General features: G+C 43.9%; 1 protein-coding gene across 2 annotated transcripts in view; it reads left to right on the top strand.

The window, feature by feature from the left end:
- Window positions 1–582: 582 nt before the first annotated feature.
- EIF2B3 (eukaryotic translation initiation factor 2B subunit gamma) overlaps window positions 583–22,647 on the top strand; it is a 104,292-nt gene continuing 82,227 nt past the window's right edge. The window contains exons 1-3 of one of the 2 annotated variants that reach the window (XM_069862972.1): window positions 583–696; window positions 1,534–1,682; window positions 4,790–4,929. In XM_069862972.1, the coding sequence (XP_069719073.1) occupies window positions 1,535–1,682; window positions 4,790–4,929 (288 nt within the window). In that variant the 5' untranslated portion in view covers window positions 583–696; window position 1,534. Of the gene's footprint in view, window positions 749–1,533; window positions 1,683–4,789; window positions 4,930–22,647 lie in introns of both variants that reach the window. The other variant, XM_069862973.1, reaches the window with a different exon arrangement.

Here is a 22,647-nt window from a genome sequence, read left to right as displayed (position 1 = left end):
CATCCTGCCTCAGGGCTTGTTTGTATCTGTGCTTTTCAAGGGCTGGGAGCTGAGCGGATTTGGCCAGTGCTGCAGTTGGGGGCCAGCAAGGAGCTGGGTGCAACAGCAGAATGAGGTGCTGAGAGCAGGGTGTGCTCTGTGGGCCCTGGACGCAGTGTGCAGGGGGAGCGTGGCCACGAACTGACCCCACAGTGCACCCGGAAAACACACCTGCTGCACTGCACCCTGCAGGCTGAGCCCCCCCAAAATGCTCCTCACAACAAACCCTGCAGGCTGACCCCCCAATGCAGCCTGCAATGCCTTCTGCAGCCTAACACCCCCCCAGTTCTCCCCCAAAGCCCCTGCAGGCTGACACCCCCAATTCTCCCCCAAAGCCCCCTGCAGGCTGACACCCCCAATTCTCCCCCCCACTTTCTGCAACCGGAGCCCCCTGCACTCCCCCCTCCAGCCGCCTGGGGGCGCTGCGCCGCCGAGCCCGTCCCGCGGCCGATCCATGACTCTGCGCTCCGCTACCCGCGATCCTTTCCTCGGTGTTCTTCTCGCCTCCCTGCCCGCCGACGCCAACCTAGGCGAAGCAGACGGGAAGCATCGAGCCTATCGGCGCTCCGCAGGCGCTGCCTGCCATCGACCCGCTCGGCAATCCCCGCGCCGGCGCCGCCATTGCTGTGGTGTCAGTGAGAGGCGCCGGGAGCGGAGGTGACGGCGGGGCCGGGACAGGGAAACAGCGGGCGAGGGGGCGAGGAGTCGGGTGAGGAGGCCACAGCGGGGCGGGGGAGACCGAGGTAGGGCGGGGGAGACGGAGGCAGGGCGGGGGGGGCGGCGCCTCCGCATGGGCTGTGCGGGTGTTACCGAAAATCCCGGGTAATAAACTCTCTTAAGACTCGTTTTGGAGTTATAGAAAGCGAGGACCCATTATCAGGCCTGGGCGACACGAGGAGTGATCCCCATCAGTCGTGTGCAGCGAGACAAGGGTTGGGGACAGAGTGTGTTTCCCACTTACAGGCACGTGGATAAATGTTACCAGAAATCTTATGTGTATTCTATTACTTTCCAAGGTCTAATTCTTATGAACTTCACAACAGACATATCTCTTGCTAAGCTGAGCTGGCTCCAGCTCTGCCTGACCTCGCATTTGAGAAGGGGAAAAGCTGCAGATAGAGGTGATTACAGAACACCTGCTCAGCACAGATCAGACTGAACACAGGGCATTATCATCTCCAAAGAATGAACAGTGTCTGGAAAAACACTGTTTGCATGAAAACACGCTGTCAGAGGGACATTCTGCTTGCCTTTCAAAAAATACCTTTACTTAGATGAAACTTAACTCTGCTTTAGCTTAAATAAAAAAATATTACACCTTTTATAATAGTAACTACTTCTTCTATCAAATGACTTGTAAAGGCATGTGGGAAGCTGCTGAGCCAGTGCTGAGAAGTGCTGTGAGGTAATGCTGGGCCAGCTTGTGCTGAACCGTCCGAGCCCAGCCCAGTTGTGCCCTGGCTGAGGCCCTGTCCCCTGTGCTCCCTCTCGCAGCATGGAGTTCCAGGCCGTGGTGATGGCGGCGGGAGGCGGTTCCCGTATGACAGACCTGACCTCCAGCATCCCGAAGCCGCTTCTCCCGGTGGGCAGCCGGCCCCTGCTCTGGTACCCGTTGAACCTGCTGGAGCGTGCCGGCTTTGAAGGTGAGGCACGGCGGCGTGGGAGTAGGGACCAGGCGCTTACCCTGCTCTCTTCAGGCTTCCCGTGGTCACCTCTGCTGCTCCCGTGTGCCGCCCCCTCTTGTTCTAATGTTTTGTTGCAGGTGCCTTGTTGATGGGGGCAGGTGCCACGGCAGATCTCTGCTCCTTCTCCTCTTCGCCCATGTGTTTCTCCCCCTCTGCTTTGCTCTTGTGAGACCCCACCGGGAGTCCTGTGTCCAGTTCTGGAATTCCCAACATAAGAAGGATATGGAACTGTTGGAATGGGTCACAAAGACCGTGTCAGAGGAGGGCACAAAGATGGTCAAAGCGCTGGAGCACCTCTGCTATAAGAATAGCCTGAGAGAGTTGGAGTTGTTCAGCCTGGAGAAGAGAAGGCTCTGGGGAGACATCGTAGTGGCCTTCCAGTACCTGAAGAGGTTACAGGAAAACTGGGGAGAGACTTTTTACAAAGTCCTGGAGTGACAGACCAAGGGGGAGTGGCTTTAAATGGGAGGGGGAAAGATTTAGATTCGGCATTAGGAAGAAATTCTTCAGATTGGTGAGGCACTGGCACAGGTTGCCCAGAGAAATTGTAGCTGCCCCCTCCCTGGAGATTTTCAAGGCCAGGTTGGATGGGGCTTGGAGCAGCATGGTCCAGTGGGAGGTGTCCCTGCCTGTGGCAGAGGTGTTGGAACCAGATGATCTTTAAGGTCCCTTCTAATCCAACCCATTCTATTTTACTTTGTCTCATCATTTCCTTAGCTCTTGGCTGTGCCCCCGTGTTAGCATCCCCTTCCTCTTCTCCCCTCACCAAGGCTCTTCTCAGCTTTGGGGTCTCTCCCAGTGTTGTTAACTGGGAGACTCTCACTTGTTTCTTTCTCTGAATCATTAATGAGAGAGGTGTAATAAGCCTGTCAGCTCTCTGGGGGTATCTCTTGGTTTGTTGTTTCAGTCTGGCCTGAAGTTCAGGGTTACTTGCTCTGTCTGAGGCATTTAGTCCTTGTTATTGCAGCTTGGAGCCAAGTGCTGAGTTTTGGACAGAGCAGAGCAGAGGCAAGTGGCAGAGTTACGACGCTGGCCTATGGGCCTCGTTTCACGCGAGGGCTAAACCGGTGTCTGGTGCATGGTGAGCTTCTTCAGAATTTTCTGGGTTTGGGTTTTTACTTACCTTTTGAATGATGGACCAAATCTTTCTGTGGTGTTCCCCCTGCTACTTATAGAACTTCTTCTGATGCCTTTTGTGCCTTTGTTTTGGTTTTTGTGTTTGTATTTATCCTTTGCGTTTCTGCTTCTCTATTTCTGCTTTTGCTGTGTGACTCTGTGATTTTTTTTCTGACTGTTTCTTTTCTCTGTGGAAATGTAAAGATCCGTGGTTATCCATGTCAGCTTCTTACTGTTTCAGTGTGAAGGAACAAAACTAAGACCAAGCTTAAGATTTTGCCTTTAATTTAGTTCAAGGACCTTTTTCCCTCGGATTTGCTCTTTGCCTGTTATTTGTTGAAGTCTGCTTTCTGAATGTCCACTTTCTTTGACTGTACTCCTGTGCCTTTTTTTAGCTAAAGTCATTCTTATATCCTGTGATATGGATAAATAGGTAGCTAAAAGCTTCTCTGTAACCAGTCTTGTGCTTTGTGTGGCCCTTTATCTAGCAATAACCATTTCCACTTGACTCTCTTGACCCCTGCTAGGTGGTCTTACAGTCGGATCATCCTCTTTTCCCACACACAGCTCTGCATCTCATCTGTCCCCTATGAAAATTTGGATGTGCCGGCTTGTATATGCAGCTTCAGTAAGCAAGCTACCAACTTTCTGCTCCTTTCTTGCTTCTGCTCTCTTGACCAAGATGCATGTTTCTGCGTTAATACTCCAGTGGCATGAATTCTCTCCTTCGATCGTAATTCTAAGTATTACAGCAGGCTTTAGTTCCTCATACTTGCTTATATTAACAAGACGGTGTTCCACAGTCTGATTTACTGCATCCCTTTTGTCTCAGCTGCAAGTGCTTCATCTCTCCTACTAAGGATTAGGAGATATTTGTCCAGCTGACCTTTAATGCTGGACTGTTAGAACTTCCACCTGACACCAACTCCTTCTCCACCTATTATTTCTTTCTCCAATTCAAGGTGTGCTTTCAATCCCTTTCTCTAGGTTCTTCACCCTGTTTTGATTCCAAGTTGGCATCCAGTACGGAAGCAGGAGGGGAGTCTTCCCATATATCTGGTGCCAAACGGCCATGATTCTCATGTTTACAGTTCCTTCCTCTTCATTTAACAGATTGGGGATTAGTTCAATTTTGAATGATACAGGTTCTTAATGTATTTTCGTCTTACTCCAGGGGTTTCCTAGGCTGAAGGCTGTATTATTTCCCACACTTCTCTGTTAAAATTCTATGTGGAAGATGATGTTACAGTGTTGGGTTTTTTTGGGAGGTGGGATATTTTATTTTGAAGGTTTGACTCTTGTTTTTCCTTTCAGTTCTTGAAACCAGAGCAAAAGGTTTCTTGCTGTTCAATTTTCTCAGTCTTTGCATTGCTTCTACTCTCACATTCTTAATTATAGAAAATACACTTTCACACCACTGTTGATATCCTTCAAATATGCATTTACCTTTTTTCTTTTAAAGATGGAATGAGTTTGTTGCTCACATATTATGCCACTCCCCTGTATTGCTGGTGCTGGGAAGCAGTTTAATGACTATATTTTAATATTGTGGTTGTTGATGTTGTCCACAGAGGATTTCAAAGCATCAGGGAGGGCAAAAGACAAAGCTCTGAAGTGCTGGTGCCACTAATGCAGGGTCATCGGTCTGTTTGAAGTCACTCGCTAATGATTTCTGTTCTCTCTTTCCAACTCATACCGCTCCCATGCATTTGTCTTTTTTAGTAACAGCCCTCCACCCACACAAAGCAGGAGAGGTTGCTTTCATATTCATTAGGAGTTGAATTCTCTTTTTCAAAAGTTGTTATTGCCAAAAAATACTGTTGCCCAGTTATATTCCTCAAGCCTTTTCACAGTTCCATCAGGCTTTCTAAATAAAAAGTGAGTGCATCCTACTTGTGATGAATATTTTTTCTTTTTGCTTGATCTCATCCTACTTTCCTCTGTCCTAGAGGTCATTGTGATTACAAGGAAGGAAATCCAAAAGATGTTAAACTTGGACACAAAAATGAAGCTGGATTTTGTGTGCATCAGTGACAACATGGACATGGGTACTGCAGATTCACTGAGGCATATTCACCAGAAAATCAAGGTATTGCTCTCTTTTATTGAACTTGAATGGAAGACTTTTGTTTATAGTAATATATTATTGTTAATCGTGCTTTAAGAGCTGTTCCGTGGAATGATATTGTGGGTAACTGAATTTCTGATCTTCAGAGGAGGTGATATTTTTTTAAAGGTCACTTCATGGGGGAAATCAGACAAAGATGCTAAGTAACTAGAATTGACAGCTAGGAAGGCTGGAGCAGATCCAGACTGGGCACTGGCTGCTTCTTGGTCAGCATCAGCTTTCTGGCAGGTTAATTAAAAGGTTGTATTTGTTCATACAGTTTTTGATGTGATGTGTGACAGCTGTTGTCCAGTTCGTTCTTGGGGAAGCACAATTGTTCATTGTTTTAGCTTAGGCAATACACCGATATTTAATGAAGCTTACTTTCCATTCTTGGCCTGCCCCGGGATTGCCTGCGCTGTTAGGCAGGTGACTTGCCCTGTGCTTCAGTTTTCTGCTTTTCCTGTGCTTTTGCTGGCTTGGTCATACGGCAGGCTCTTTGACAAACAGTGCCCAGATGTGACAAAGGATTGCTGTTCTAATAAACATGTTGGTTTAAAGAGCTTTAATTTCCAGCTTACAGTTAAAGCTCTCCCATGTAAGGCAAAAATGCTGCTTGAAGCTTTTACTGTGGTCTGGGATGGAATTTTGCTTTTGTAGTTGTCACATACTTAAACCTTCCAATATGTTTCCTGTCTGTTTAGGCCGTCTTAACCGAACTGATTGTTTACATAAAGGTTGCAACAGAAATTCAATGAACTGTTCAAGTCCTGAAGTGTCTTTTCCTTCAGGTTCTTTTTGAAGGTAATAAACTGTGGTATAACAGGCTGTGTATTCCCGAGAGAAAGGCCCCAGCTGAGACAAGATAAAACTTCCCAGGCAAATATGGGTGTGTAGGTGACACGAGGGAGATTCTGCAAGGGATTAACGCACACAGTAGAATAATCTAGAGGGTGAAGAGGAGATTTATAGAGGAAAAGCAAAATCAACAAAATCAGTTGAACTTAACCGAATGTTTCTGTCATGTGGAGAGTTGCACTCCATTGTAACTCAGTTTGGCAGTATTTTTTAAATATGTGCATGCCGTAAGGAAATACCTCTGTGCAGCAAATTGTGAGCCTGGTGTTACAGTTTTATTGCCTGATCAGTGTGATTAGTCCAGCTGTCTGAGTGTCCCTGTTTTTGTTAATCCAGGTAAGTTTTCTTAGAGGGAAGCCTCGAAAATAACAGCAAAGCGTGTGGGGGTAAGAAAACAGACTGTGTCTTCAGAAGCAGCAGTATTGATCTTCTCTTTATTTTTCAGAAGAAAGGCTGAGGTAGTACTAAAAATCGTACAGGTTTTCTTCAGGCAACTGCTCTGTACAAACAGCAGCAACGGCTTCTTCCTGTTCTATTCCACATCTTGCCTCTCTGGCCAGAGAGGACAAAGTGGTCTCTTATTTGAAATAATCCTATACCGAGTTCCTGAGGAGATCGCTGCACTGTGTACTTTGGAGTCGTTCCTCTAGTAAATACATACCACCGGAACACCTCTTACTGGGTGTACCCTCTCCTGTGCGATAGAGGCGAGAGAACCACAGCAGAAGTAGCTGAAAAGCTGCTGTATGTCAGCTATGTCTGTGGTGTAGCAGGAGAGGGATCTCGTTGAAGAATGAGTTTCCCTGGTGAAAACAACTGCTGCTTGTGGCCATAGTTTGCTGGCAGGCTTTTTGCAACCCGTGCCAAAAGTCTAATGAGGAGTTTAAACTGGTTGCTGAAACTTATTTTTCACAAATTGGGTTAATTACCCACAGACAGAAGAGCAAGTATGCTCAATAAAAATGAGGTAGCGTATGTGGCACAGTATAGACAACTTCCCTGTGTGCAATGCAAGTGACTAGGGTAAAGCCAAGATTATAAATGCGCTGTAAGAAAAATATATCTAAGGCTAACTGAGCTGATCACAAATTATGAGATGTGCATAAATGTCAGACCACTCTAAAGCATAAAACCTCCTGACTTGGTGCCTTGTCTAGCGTTTGACCAAGGGAGTTCCAGCAGAACGCCATTTCTGCTTGCTGTACCTTTTTGTTGGGCTTCACCTTGTTAGTGAAGCTTGATACTTTACCGATTAGATGTTGATTAGATTTAAAGATTTAGTAGTAGTATGAGGATACAGATGTGCAGAGCCTGTAAGTATTGGGGGAAGGTAGTTTGTGGTGTTGTTTTATTGCTTTTTGGTGCTGGCTTTGGGGACAGGTAAGACTGTCTTGGTTCACAGTAGCAAGCAGCTGACTCCACCAGTCTTGCTCTTGGTTGTTCAGAAGTTCATGAGAGCAAAGGAAGGCTGTTCAAGTTTTTGTTTGCTGTTAGCCCATTCTACACAAACAAGATTTTTTTGACGTCTTTGCTTCAAGAGTTGATACAGTGGATGTGTGCTCTTTGCTCTCCTGGAACTCTTCTTGTTATTTTTGGCTGTCTCAGCCTACACTCGATTGACAAGGTAGCAGCTTTGTTAGGATTTTTGTGTTCATTACAGGTCTGAATATATCCTTTTCTTGGCTCCTTCACACAATAAAGATATTATGCTAAGTTTGATTCCTAAAGGCACCTGTTTGAGAAGTTATGAACAACAAAGAAAATTGGTCCCGTAAGTTCCATTTTCTGGGCTCCAAGGCCTGGATCTCTGTCTGGCCTGTTCTTTACCATTAACTCTTTAATAGACTTGTTTGATGGTTTTTTTGTTTGTTTGATTTAAAGATTCAGTTCTGAATAGCATCTGAATAGCTAATGGCATTAACCAGATTGTCGTCACAACTCTGTGACTGAGAACTGAGGCTTAACAAGGTGAAGTAATTTAGCTCTGATCATAAGAGAATTGTAACAGTGCTGGAAACTGGACTTCTGGCTCAAATCTTTCATGGTTTTGTGCATAAGGTCATATTTCTATACTGTGTGCATGTGACATACTCCATTTCCCCACCATGAAAAAGCTAGTGGGACAAGACATTAGACACAAGCTGAAGCTGTTCTGTATGGAAACTACCAAAATAGAAACTTCGGTAGAGCTGCAGTCCAATTTCTGAATTGCAAGTGTTGTGGGTTTTTTTGGTGACTATAAAGAGATCAGAGATCCTCGGTTTGGGAGTGTGTCCACCTAAATGTAAGTAGTTGAAAAATCATTTTGCAGCATGTCGAGTAGAAACCAATAGGGCTTTTTATTTGCCTGTGTTCGTATTATTTTTTGATATGATAGTATAACACTTATCAATGTTTTGTACTAAGCCCAGCACTTAAAATTATGTTGAAAAAGCAAGAAGTGGGTATAGGAGTTACTCCTTGATTTCCTAAATGTTTTGTTTTATACAGAGATATGAAAACAATTTAAGGACTTTGTGACAACTACCAATTGGATCCTTTGATTGCATCAGGCACTGGAACAGGCAGCCCAGGGAGGGTTGAGTCACCATCCCTGAAGGTGATTAAAAGATTGGTAGGTCAGGTGCCCCGGGATATGGTTTAGTAGTGGACAGGTGTGGTTGGACTCAGTGATCTCAAAGGTCTTTTCCAACCAAACGATTCCAGTATCCTATGATTGCTGTCCTGTGGACAATCCCAGCATCACACCGGAATGCTGTTGGTTTCATGATCTGCTGTACTCTCTGTACCTTAGGGCAGTTTCCATGGCTATCATTTTAATGTCCAGTCTTTATTCTTTTATATGTTTTTAATATTGCTCCTGGTTTTATTCTTTTGTCCCTTTAAATTCTTAGGTTTCTGCTCATCTTTTGCAGGACTGATGATGAGTGGCTTTTCAAAATATAAAAATGAAAGTGGAGCTGCAAAGGCTTTGTTCTCATTTATATGTAGGATTGGAAATTGTAGAATGTAGACTCACAGTTAATGGTGTAATAATGCTCTTGTTGAAACTCTAGCATTACCACTACAGGGTCTCTGTCATCTCATGATTTAGCCTAAGCAGAGAAACAAGCCGGCCTTCTGTGCCTCTGCGTTTGGATTGATTACCTTCCCTGGTCATGAAGAGTGAAGAGAGCTCCTCTGTAGCTGGCGTCAGTGGACACGCTTTTTTCAAGTCATAATGTAAAGTCTTCTGATATGTGCATTGGGGATTTTTAGGGAGTTATTCCCTGCAGTATGTTCCTCTGTGACTATTGCAGTCCGGATCTATGTTTTCTCTTGACTTCTACGACCATTCTCAAAGGCCTTCTCCTGCAGCTTAGTAGCCTTCCTTTGGAGGATTTGCAGGACCAGTATGCAAGCTACGTATGCCATGACATTATAGCACAGTCATAGTTTGAAGACTTTGATAACACAGAACTCATGATTTTGGGGATTAGTAACACAAAATTGTAATGGGGTTAGGAGCACAAGGGTAAATTGTAATGTTGAAATAGGGTGATGGTGAGCAGCTACACTGTTGGAGGAAGGAAAAGTAAACACAAGACGGGAATGTAAAGTATTTTTTTATAGCCATTGGAAATTAATACTATTGCTTAAGGCAATGGGAAGATTTGTTAGATGGAATATTGCACAAGTGTGTAACTCAAATGCATCAGGTACTGAACAAACACTAGAAAAGGAGGCAAAATATTAAGATTGCAATATAATTGGGCTTATATTTGCTGTGAGAAAACATAGGCTGAAAATTATGGAAGGGTTTTCATCAGGGCAGAATGGGATTGTAAAACAGCCTCCAAGGAGTAATCAAGACAAAAATCCCCTAAATTTATATTGGAGTGAGAAGCTGAGGTTTTTTTGTTGTGTTTTTGTTTGTTTGTTTGTGTTTTAAAAGATGACCTAAGTAATATGATACCTGGAATGTCAGGAGTCAAAAGTCTTGGCTCAGGAAAGCTCTTCGAGAACTGTGTTTTTGTGCCTTTCCGCTTGTACCATTCATCAAACTCCTACAGACATTTCTGTGGGTTGTAGATTATTCTTGACAAAAAAAAAAAAATGGTGAGGGGTGTCACTGTAGTTTACAAATTATTTCCTCTGAAATTTAGGCGTCTCTGATATTTGCCTATTCTGTTTCTCATGCCAAATTTTACTGGACCCAGGCAGCTTTTGTCTGGCACCACCTCCCAGGCTGGGGCCTCTCCAGGCAGCAGGTTGACAAACCTGGTTAAGTCATGAATCTGTTTTTCAGGCTGAAGCAGGAGGTGGCTTGGGTGTGTCTGGATCAAGCATTTGTCTTCACTGAGTCTATATTATTTTCATCTTCTGTTAAGCATTTCTCTCCCTTGTGTCACTCAACTATACTCCAGCCAGTGATTAAACTGTGGAGTTCCAGCAGAGTAACAGCAATGGAACAATTTCACATTTTCCTTCCTTGATGAGCCCTTAGTTGTGTTAATGGAAGCCCTGACTAATATGGTATGAATTAATCAGCATGTCTTCTTGCTGCTAGCACTGGTGAGTGCTTGCCTGCGGAATGTTTCGTCTCAGGTGGTCCACCTGGCTTTCTCAGTTTCAAAAACTAAGATGTGAAAGTAATACAGCTCTTAAAAAGCAAAGCAAAACAAACCATAAAAGGCTACCAAAAAAGAAGAAGAAGAAAAACCAACTTTCTTTGAACAAATAAACAAAGATTGAAACTCCAGATTCTCTTGGTATGTGCATCTTTGGGAGCCATGTTGTGGAAAGTGTGATGTCACGGTGGTGGTCTGTATGCTGCTGAGGGTCACTGATCCGTGGAGTCTTGGACGGCATGGCGAAGCGCTTCACTTCCTCTGTTGAAAAATCTCCTTTCCAAACACATGATGTAAGTAAGCTCGCTGTAATGGCTGGAAGGTGGAATCTCAGTCCTTTTGGTACAGCTGAGCAGAGTTTGGCGAGCAAGGAAAGAAAAACTTCAGTCCCCGTAATATATAGTTACGGATTTTTTGTGCTGTCAGTGGAAATAAAAAAACAAATGAAATTCAGACAAAGTCTGTCTCTGAGCAAGACTTAACTAAATATTCTGTTCATCTATTTTGAAATAGTAAGAAGAATTTAATCTTTTTTTTTTTTCAGCAGACCTGACAAAAAGGAACCCAACAGAGGGTGGAAGCAAGGCCAGGTAGCCAGGGAGGAATACAGAGAAATTGTCCAAGCAACCAGGGATCAGGTTAGGAAAACTGAAGCCCTGATAGAATTAAATCTGGCCAAGGATGACGAGGACAACAAGAAAAGCTTCTTTTCTAGGTGCGTCAGTGAGAAAAGGAAGACTAGGGAGAATGTGGGCCCTCTGCAGAAGGAAGTGGGAGACCTGGTTGCCCAGTATATGGAGAAGGTTGAGGTACTCAATGACTTTTTTTGTCTCGGTCTTCGCCAGCAAGAGCGCGAACCACACCACCCAAGTTGCAGAAGGCAAAGGTAGGGACTAGGAGATAGAAGAACCACCCACTGTAGGAGAGGATCAGGTCTGAGACCATCTAGGGAACCTGAAGGTGCACAAGTCCATGGAACCTTATGAGATGCCTCTGCGGGTCTTGAGGGAACTGGCAGATAAAGTTGCTAAGGCTTTATCCATCATATTTGAAAAGACGTGGCAATCCAGTGAAGTTCCCAGTGACTGGAAAGGGGGAAGCGTAACCCACATTTTTTAAAAAGTAAGACCCAGGGACCTAGAGGCCAGTTGGTGTCACCTCTGTGCTTGGCAAGATCATGGAGCAGGTCCTCCGGGAAACTGCTGAGGCATATGAAAAAACAAGGAGGTGATTGGTGACAGCCAATTTCATTTCACTAAAGGCAAATAGTGCCTGATGAATTTGATGGCCTTCTATGATGGAGTTACAGCGTTAGCAGATAAGAGTAACTGACATCACCTACCTGGATCTTTGCAAAGCATTTATCACTATCCAGCATGACATTCTTGTCTCTAAATTGAGGAGACATGGATTTGACAGGTGGAACACTCAGTGGAGAAGGAATTGGCTGGATGATCACACTCAAAATGTTGCATTCAACGGCTCAACGTCCAAGTGGAGACTAGTGACAAATGGCATCCTCAAGGATTGGTATTGGGACTGGTCTCATTTAACGTCTTTGTTGGACACGTGAATGGTGGGATTGAGTGCACCCTCAGCATGTTTGCTGGTGACACCAGGCTGTGTGGCGTGGTCGACATGCTGGAGGGAAAGGTTGCCATTCAGAGGGACCTTGACAGATTTGAGAGGTGGGACTGTGCAAACCTTATGAAGCTCAACAAGTCCAAATGCAAGGTCTTGGGGTTGGGGCAATCCCAAGTGCAAATACAGGCTGGGCAGAGAATGTATTGAAAGCAGCCCAGAGGAGAAGGACTGGGGGTGTAGGTAGATGAGAAGCTCGATATGAGCTGGCAATGTGTGCTTGTAACCCAGAAGGCCAACTGTGTCCTGGGCTGCATCAAAAGAAGCGTGAGCAGCGGGGTGAGAGATGTGATTCTGCCCCTCTACTCTGCTCTCGTGAGACCCCACTTGGAGTCCTGTGTTCACTTCTGGAGTCCTCAGCACAGGAAGGACATGGATCTGTTAGAGCAAGTCCAGAGGAGGCCATGAAGATGATCCAAGGAGCACCTCCCATACGAGGACAGGATGAGAGAGTTGGGGTTGTTCCCCCTGGAGAAGAGAAGGCTGTGGAGGGACCTTATAACAGCCTTTCAGTAGTTAAAGGGGGCTACAGGAAAGCTGGAGAGGGGTTCTTTATCAGGGAGTGCAGGGATAGGATGACGGGGTAATGGTTTTAAGCTGAAAGACAGAAGATTAGATTACCCGTTAGGAAGAAATATTTTTATTGTGAGGTTGGTGAAGCACTGGCCCAGGTTGCCCAGAAAAGTTGTGGATGCTCCTTCCGTAGAGGTATTCAAGGCCACGCTGGCTGGAGCCTTGAGCAACCTGATCTAGTGGGAGGTGCCCCTGCCCATGGCAGGGGGGATGGAACCGGATGATCTTTAAGGTCCCTTCCAACCCAAACTCTTCTATGATTCTATGAAAACACTGTTTACTTGAGTTCGTAAACTGCAAGTGAAAGCTGCTGTCTTGCCATTTTCATTCTGCCTTACCAGTATTGTTAGCGCTGCTTGGGAAAAAGCAGATGCATAGGATAGCAGATCTCAGAATATGTAGCATCTTGTTTCCTTCTCTATCTCTGATTGAAAGCTGCTACCATTGAGGCATTAGACAAAATGAGTTGCAGATTGTATGCCCGAGTCCTGTTCCCAAAGCACAGCTGATTGTCTTAGTGAAAAGCAGCTCTACTGGCAGGTGCTCAGGCTGGTGATGTTGCTGGGGGGAATGATATAGAGTTGCCTGATGGTGTGTTTGATGAATGTGTTCGGGACTTTGCTCTGATCTTTGTTTTTCCTGGCAGGGTAAGAGTTAGAGAATTCAACAGTTGTTGGTTGTTGGGTTTGTCTTTTTTTTTTTTTTTTTAAAGTTACTCAGCTTTAGAAGAATGTAGCTCATTAAATTAATTATTTTGCTGCCAGAGTTTACTAGGGATCATGGTTAAAAAAACCAGAGGTTTGAATGAGTCAGTTAGCTCCTAAGGTTAGGATCTAGAGTGGTTATTCGGGCATTTGCTATTGTGCATATTGTCGGCTAAAGAGGGTGTGTTCCATTATACATCCAGGAAAAGAAATAATGTGAAGATCTTGGGTGTCCTGCAAGAAAGAGTCACTGACGGACCCAAGATGCCTCTTGGTTTTAATTGTTGCATCTCCCACTGCAGGTCCTTATCCTTTTCACACTCCTGGCGACCCGAGACCTGTGCTCATTACGTTAACCAGTACCTCATTTCCGTGTAGAAGTTAATTGTCAGCATTTCTTCTGTATTACAGTATATGTTTTCATTTACACCCAATGTGGTCTCTGATGACTTACACAAATTCAGCCCATTCCAGTTGCAGACGTAGTTAGCTCTTTGCAGAAACAGCTAAAACCATTTGTCTAAAAGCACCCTGTTTTGTATGACCTACTACGACTTTTCTTTTTTGGGAAGTAAATCATAGAATCATTGTGTTGGAAAAGACCTTTGAGATCAAGTCCAACCATACCTGTCCACTACTAAGTCTTATCCCTAGGCACCTCCATCTCGCTGTCTTTTAGTCATCTTCAGGGATGGGGACTCAACCACCTCCCTGGGCAGCTCCTTCCAATGCGCAATAACCCTTTTGGTGAAGAAATTTTTCCTGATATCTAATCTGAACCTTTCCTGGCATAATTTGAAGCCATTCCCTCTTGTCCAATTGCCTGTCACATGGGAGGAGAGACCAGCACCTACCTCGCTACAACCCCCTTTCAGGGAGTTGAAGACGGTGATAAGGTCTTCCCTCAGCCTCCTTTTCTGCAGGCTAAACAACCCCCGTTCCCTCAGCCACTCCTCATAAGACCTGTGCTCCAGCCCGTTCACCACCTCCGATGCCTTTCTCTGGACACGCTCCAGGACCTCAATGTCTTTCTTGGAGTGAGGGGCACAAGTTAGTGTTCATTTTTGTAAATTGTCCTTAATTTTTTTCTTTTTAAAGTATATACGGTCTTGTGTCAATAACTTGCTGTGCTCTGTGTTGAGGAAAAAATACAGCTTTAGTAAAGATAATCTCAAAAAAACATTTTGCACTTTTTGTCTTTAACACCATGGGCATGTGAAGGCAAAGAAGAGTTAAGTGTCCTTTATTATCATCATCTTATGAGGCACAGAAAGCCTTTTACGTAAGTCAAACTCAAATTTGTAGTTTTCAAAAGTCACTCTATGATGAATATTCAAAGAATTGAAAAGTCTGTGGGAAATGAATTTGTGCGTCCTATTCTATAAAGAGAGAATAAAATACGAAGAGTGTGGGGAAAAAATCTATGTCCAGCTGCCGTCTTTCCTTGATGCTCTCAGGGGAGAGACTAAAGCCTTGTGCTGCGTAGAAGCCTGGAGAACAAGAGTCCCCATGCTGGGAATGAATGTTGGTGTGAAGGAGTCACTGATGTTGGTGTCACCCTGGACTCCTTGGAGCTGGAGCTGTGTAGAGTCTCTTTGATGTGCCTTGATGATGTCCTTGTTTTGGATGTTAAGTTAGCATTTAGTCTGATGTTTTCTTAATTCTTAGCTTGTAACTTGGTACGTCCTTAGCCTTTCCCCGGGAAACTTGAATCCTCCCTGGCTTGCTACTTGCGAAGAGGCAGTCACTGATTATTTGCACATTTGTTCTGGAATGACATTCCTTCCCTGCTATCTGAAGCCTTTTTGCTTTGTTTCTAGCCTGCGTGGTTTCAACTTATATGTTTTTCCCATGTTTAGGTCTTAACAGCCCTTCCCTGGTTGGAGGCCGGGGCGTTTCCTGGCAGCTGTGGGCTGTGCTGCTCACAGTTACCCTGCCACAGGTGACGGTCCTTACTGAGCATCCATCCTTCGAAACAGGGAATGGAATTGTTTAGATCAAACACAATTGTGCGTCTTAAACTAAGTACGTAGCTCCAGTTATTCAGGGATGTGGGAGGGAGAGGTTGCCAAACATCGACCCATGTAGTTACTGTGCTTGCGAGGGTTTGTCCTTGCGTCTGCGTTTGAATTCTGGTACGGTCCTGTAACGCTGATAATGGCAGTGTAATGTTGAATTTGGTGAAAGCCACGAGAAAGATCAGTGGACTTGTAGGATGCCCAGGATTTATTTTGCATTTTTGTCATGTTACGTTAACTGAGGAACCTACGTAGGTTTGTGGTTCTGTGCTGGAAAGGGATGAACAATTGTTATTCAGATTTTCTTGACGCAAATTTAGGCATTTTTCTGTAGTATAAATGCTCTTTGCTCCTTGGGGAAGACAGTGGCAATTCTAGATGTAGACTAATAATGCTGGAAAAAGCAGTGAAGGTTTTGAAGTTTTCATAAAGCGTTTGTTACATCAGCAGTTGTTGCAGACCAAATGTCATTAGAAAAATTGGAGTGGTGCTAGAGGAGGAAATAGTGTTGCATGGAAGATGGTATAGGAATCTGTGGTTCAAACCAGTCCTTCTACGTAGCAGTGATTTGTTTTCACAGGGAAACACCACCTGAACAAAGCTGATCACGTTTCACGCGTGTGGACACTCAGTTCTGTGCAGGCTGATGTGAAGCGGCAACGCCACTGAGCTGTGCTTCACAGTGACTGGTCCTGTTGAGCTCGTGCTTTGTGGAGCAGATTAGTGTTTGGGTTTTCTATCGGAGCAGAGTTGGGGCTGGCTTTTGTGTAATGACCGGGATTGACCTTGGAAACAGTTTCACACCAGTTTTTCACGACTTAAGATTGTGCTGATACAAGCTGCAGGATGGCAGAATGTTTCCTGACGATACATGCTGTATGTTTCTTGGGTTTCATTTATAGTCTGGTTTGAGACTGCAAGGAATCATTACAATCCTCTAGGCTGTAAGGGAATTTGCACACAGTAATTCAGGCTGTTAGCCTCAAAGCTCATGGATGACTTAGTGAATGCGTTCCTGAAACAGCAAGTCCTTATTCATACATTCTAGTACATGAAAAGTCTATTACATCCTTTTGTATTTTATTCCAGATGATCTTTATTCTCCCTCTTGAAACACTTCGACTTTTATTTCTACCTTGAACGCTGATTTATAGCCACGGAATCCAGTCGTGCCTGCTTTTTGTTGTGTTGCTGAGAGATCTTCTGCTGTTTAGGTAACTGTGGGCTGTGGGCAAAAGCCTTCTTTCTCTTCAATAAGTTGAGCCGGTTGAGCTCCATTAGGACTACTTTTTATTATTATTGTTTGTATGACTGCAGCACCTGACTGCCTAAGGCTCTGCTTACATTAAGTGTTAAGCCTGGGCTTGAGCTCTGGGCTTTGGCAGCGAGCCTGCTGCGCTGCTGCTGTTGAAAGCGGAGACTGACCGTGGTGTTCTCCTTTCTGTTCGTGTGAGGCAGGGTCCAAGATCGGCTGCGCAGCGGGTCTGGTAGTGCTGCCATCCAGGAAGGCCTGGAAACGTGCCTGCCAGGAACTGGAGGGACGAGGAAAGCACCGTTTGTTTCTGGAGTTCTCTTGCCTGTGAAGAAGGGATCTGTTTGTGCAGTGCGTTGAGCCAGGGGGGAATTCAGCTTGCCAGGTTCACCCTCCGTGAACCGGTGAATCCAGGGCCTGGGTTATGGGGTGCTCCCCTGAGCTTAATCATAGAATCACCAGGTTGGAAAAGACCCATCAGATCATGGAGTCCAACCATAACCATTTAGCACACATATTTCTCCTGAGTGACAGTGCATGCTTTCTGAATGCCTTTAGATGGGGGAAAACCAGTCACCTCTGTGGCATACTTAGGATTGGGACATAAAACCAGGAGATGACTCCTGTCCTGAGACAAATGAGAGAGCCTAACAAGATGGGATAATATGTGTCACTGCATCAGTCTGGTGCCCTGGCACACTGATAGCCTGATAATTGGCAGTTTTCTATAAGTGTAAGGGTAGTAGATTTCTTTTATTAAAACAAACAAAATAAAACCCTAAAACAATCAACCAAAATCCAGCAGACCCTAAGTCCACATCCTTTAGACGATACAAGTAGGTAATAGGGCTGTCATCCTTTAATGATAAAAGGAAGAAGTAGACTTGGTAAATGCATGGTGAGTGGAAGGGATAGGCTATCAAAAGGAGGACGAACAGCTTGTGCTGGATGTGACAGAAAATGGAACAGTGAAGAAAGGTAGTGTGGTTGGAGGAGGAAGCTGGGAAAATGATTTTTAGAGTATTGTGTAAGTAGGACAAAATTGTAGGAGTCGGAGCCAGAGGAAGAGGTGGATCACAAGGCTTACGTTCCAGACCTGAAGTTTTACAGTTCAGTAAGTGTCATACTATCAATGTCCTGCTTTGAAAGTAGTCTTAAGAAGCTTATGGACTTGTGTTCATCTCTAAACTTCTGCTTTTGGTTGATAATAACTGTAAATATACCCTTTTCCACCCCACGTGTCAGTTTGAGCAGTAGGTAATGAGGCTTCCTCTTGGGAGGAGACAGGATGCCTTCCAGGCTTGAATATCTTTCCTGTTCCTAGCTTATATGTATGTAAATTTAAAAATATTGATTTTGGATGATAGCTCTTGAGATAGAAAGATAACCTAAAATGGTGTTTTCATTGTATGATCCCATCTGATACAATGCATAGGATGAACCATGTGATGGAGCTGGGGTTAAGACTCCTCCCCAGCTTCTGGCATCTCTCTTCCAGCTTTCTCTGAGAAGATAAACAGTGATGCTGACAGGTTACGTGTGTGAAGGCATTTACATTGCCTCAAGCTATCCTCACCTGATGAATTCAGGGCCATCCAAGAAATTAGAAGAGACTCCCTTGGCTCCCACCTGAGACTTCTTTCACTTTATGCACTGTCTTAGAAAAAAAAAAATGTTTCTTCTGTCTTTTAATGAGAAGTTGCTGGTGGCTTTCAGGTTGAGTGACATCCTGTGCCTCCAATGCCCTTTGTCCTTAGAAGAGTTAGGAAGGTGGTGGTCTACAGCAAACTTGCTGCTGCAGGGTGGGTGCACAGGAGGTAAACTAACAAAATCCTAAATCATGATTTTCTTCTGAATCTTACTCTCAAGGACATGACAAAAGCAGAGTGGGAATCCCCAGCCAAAGGCAGCCATTTCAGTTGGTAGCTAATAAGATTCTACAGACATCAAAAAATAAATGAGGTTCCCTGCTCCAGTTACAGCAGCAGCCATAGAGCTTCAAAGAGGTCACAGGTGTGGAAATTGGAGGACTCTTAAATGAAGACTGAGATAAAAGGGGATTCTCTAAAGCCTTGGATGTAAGTTTCTGATCTGAAGAGTGGTGAGTAATGCAATTGCTGGGAGGTATCTTTGGCTTTGCCTGGAGCGTGCTAACGAGCAATCGAAGCGCTTGCCCACAGCCAAACTGTTCTTTTCCTTTCCACTCTTCAGAATAATAAAAGCATTACACACAAACCCCACTGTTAATGCAACATGTGGGTGAAGTTCCAGGCTATTGTGTATAAAACTCAGTCTTAATTCCAGCAGTAATTATAACTTGTTCCTTTCTCCCCTGTTCTATGGTGACACTGCAGGAAGTGATGGGTAGTTCTCTGTTTGTGCATGTGTTCTCTTAGCCTGAGTGTAGGAACAGAGTCTATCTAATCTCTTGATTTTTCTTTTCTTTTCCTGTCAAGGTCTCAGCTGTAATACAGTGCAATTGGAAACTTTGAGTGGTTTACTTCAACATTTTATCTGTCTTCAGTTTTTTTAGGAGCTGGTTCTACTGCTTGTGGATGTTTTGCTGCTTTTCTGTTTGTAATGCAATCTGACATTTGTTTTCCTCTTTCTCTTGATGAGACTGATTTTGTTCAAATTGGAGATTTCCTTGCAACACATGTTTTCTCATTTTCTAGTCTGAAGTTTTTGAGGCCATCAGCAGTTTAGGCTGTGAGGTCCTGCCCTTGTCTGTACTTGATAGAAAAAGCATAGGGAATACCACTAAAAATTCATCACTTGCTGCCAGCTATCTGTGGTAACCTTGATATCTCCTGCTTGAAAAGAAGGGATCCAGCAGTTATTGCCGATTTTAAGAGTTTTTAGTGTTGCCTTTGTATGCAGGGTGTGATAAAGTCCCAGGCTTTTTATTTTTGCTGGTATATTATACCATATAATTGCATCCATCTTTTGATCTGTGGTATGAATTAGCTTCATTGAAAACATGTTTTCTATTTTTAAGTTGCATGTCTCGAACTGAGTTCTTGAAACATTCTGCTTTTTGGTCTTGTTTTTGTGTAGATTTTCCATATTGTGCTGGGTTCAATATAATTGTTGACATGTTGGGTTTGAGGTTTTTTTTTTACTGTTTTTTTTTTCCCCTATTTTGTATAAATCTCTTGGTGTTGTATGTTACTGTTGTATTTATCCAGATTGAATATGTATGTTATCGCATAATATCTGAGCATTCCACAGTTTGGAAACGTTTGATGGTGAGGTGCGGATAGGCAGGGCTAGAAAGGGAGAGCAGAGGTTTGGAGGCCTTAGGTACCATGTTACCATACTTGACTTGACTGAACACTGTTCAGCGACAGCTGGAGTGGTCCTGAAACTCAAATTTTAGGTGAGATTATCTCTGCAGGACCTAATTTTCAACCTATCAACCATGATAGGAATGGTTGGACTCAGTGATCCAAGAGGTCTTTTCCAACCTGGTGATTCTATGATTCTATGATTTTTCTCCACTGATCAGCAGCCCAGTCTTCGTTCTGAACTTGAGCGTGTTAATTGCAAATCTGAGGAAGATTTTCAATTTACAGAAGAAATTCTTCATGATGAGGGTGGTAAGGCACGGGTTGCCCAGGGAAGTTGTGGCTGCCCCATCCCTGGAGGTGTTCAAGGCCAGGTTGGATGGGGCTTTGAGCAACCTGATCCAGTGGGAGGTGTCCCTGCCCATGGCAGGGGGCTTAGAACTGGATGGTCTTTAAGATCCCTTCCAACCCAAACCATTCTATGATTCTAAGTGACTCTTCCAAGGAATGTCGCATTCTTGTCTTTTCTGTGGCTGAGGGACATGGTTTAGTGTTTGATAGGAATGGTTGGACTCGATGATCTGGTGGGTCTCTTCCAACCTGCTTATTCTATGATTCTGTGATTTTTGTGATGCTCACAAAAAACCATGAGCTGTGCTGCCAGTAAGCTAGGGCTGCTGTCTCTATACCTGAGCAGCACTGCAGGGTTGCCTTGTGTTCCCTAACAGAAAGTCATTTGTTGTTCTCTTTTATTATGCTTGATGCTATTTTCACCTGGTCTGAATAGCAGCTTCTGTGGTAGAGCCCTGGTCTGTGGCGAGGGCTTCTGTGTGCCATAAAAAGTAGTAAACAAAATGGCACATACAGAGTTTGGCAGAGCGGGAGGATGCCAGAAATTCCAAGCATTTGTTTCATGCCCCATCCGTGCAATGGTCCTGCTTGAGTTAAGAACCTTGCCTTGTCCTTCCCAAGGCTGTAATGGGTGTTGAGAGTCCATTTGTGCGTGCGCTTTTCTTCGTTTGCAGTGGTTCTGCTTGGGGTGCGTGCTTGCTGGTTTTTTTTAATCAGTTCATGTTGATTCTTATCATCTGTTTGTATAATAGTTTGGGGTTGATGTAATCATTGTTACATGTATTTCATTAAGAGGTGTATGTGTGTGTGTACTGAGGTGTTTGCATAATTCATGAAGTCAAGTACGTTCACATACCTCTTGTTAGCACATGAGCGCAACTAGTAAGTACGTACTCCTCTTTTTTGTATCAGTGGCTCCTTGGGAAAGGTGCACTGTATTTATTTGGCATGTATATATGTAAAAAACCCACAAGCTCTACCATTTATTTTCTTTCTTCTACACCCACCCTAAAAACGTAAAGAAAAACACACATTTCTGCTGAGGTTCTAGGATAGTTTATTTTTTCATTCAGCCATTAGTTTATTCTTTCAGAAGTTGTACACTGGAAAAAAGTGCATCCATTAGACAGTGAGGGCTTTATTTATGAAGGGGAGGGGGTGTGTTTCAAAGGGGAGGCTGTCAAGTCCCAAAAGAGCCTTTCATGGTGTATTCTCAGCGTGCTTCTGAGGCCACAGCTCTGCTCATCAGGAGGAGAGGCAGAAATGTGGGCTTTACAGAGCAACTGTGTGTTTCACTGGTCCCTGCGCTCACTGACGTTTATTTACATATTGGGAGAGTAAATGGGTAGAACAGATGGCAACCAGACATTTGGTGGTTCTGTTCCCGTATGCTCCTCAGGGGTCTTGCATTCAGTTTTTGCAAAAAGCTTGTCCTATAGTGAGGAGAAAAAAGCCTGTTCACAACTATGAAACGCGTGTTGGGTTTTTCGCTATAATGACAGAATAAAGCATTTAGTAAAATGTGAAATAATTAAAAGGTTTGTTTTACAAGTCCAGATGCTTATTCCTTGGGATACATCCATTGGTGTGTCTGTCTCTCTTTTTATTATTATTTCCACCACTGGAATGAATGCATTTAGATCTGAAGCTGGCGATCTCTTCCTTCTACAAACTGAATTTGAAAAGTACAGGTCTGTTTATATGGATCTTGGATACCATTTGGCTTTTTCTGCAAATATTATAACTCATCTGTGCCCTTATTAAAACAGGGTATCTGAAAATTTTGTAGGATTTTCCAGGATATTTAGTATGTTTCTTCGCTATTTACAGTTACGAAGCGAGAGATTTACTTCCATACCAAGTAGGACATTTTTTTTTCTTACTTTCTTTGTACACATCACAGTGTTGGAGCAGGGCTGCTCTGGAGCGCTAGAAACTTGCTTTAGTGGCTTGGATTTTTTTTTTCCAATGCGTGCTTGTTGTTTGTTTTAGAGAAGCGATAATTAAAACACTTTTCCTGGGCAAAACCAGAATATAAAATACACATTTTGAAAACATGTTAAAAGGGGTGATGGAAGTCCAGTTTTGAATGTGTAAAATTCTCAACGTACACATCGTTCCTTCCTGTAAAGCAGCCAGGTGTTTCTCAGTAAAGTGAGAAGAAATCAAATGAAAATTGAAGAGCTTGACCTTTTGCTCAGCATGCCAAATCAGCAGCTCTAACATTGTGACGTGATGAATTCCAAGGACTTATTGGTAAACACATGAGATGCTTCATGTTTATAGGAGAACCTGTCAAGTAATGTAAATACCAGACCTCAGTCTCACCTACAGTGTGGAATCTCCTAGTATGAGATAAAGTCTGTAAAATAAACCTTTCTATAATAAACCCTTCTGTTATAAAAG

Source organism: Phaenicophaeus curvirostris, chromosome 8 (genome assembly GCF_032191515.1).
Source record: "Phaenicophaeus curvirostris isolate KB17595 chromosome 8, BPBGC_Pcur_1.0, whole genome shotgun sequence".
Lineage (NCBI taxonomy): Eukaryota > Metazoa > Chordata > Aves > Cuculiformes > Cuculidae > Phaenicophaeus > Phaenicophaeus curvirostris.
This window is presented reverse-complemented; position numbering and strand designations above follow the sequence as displayed.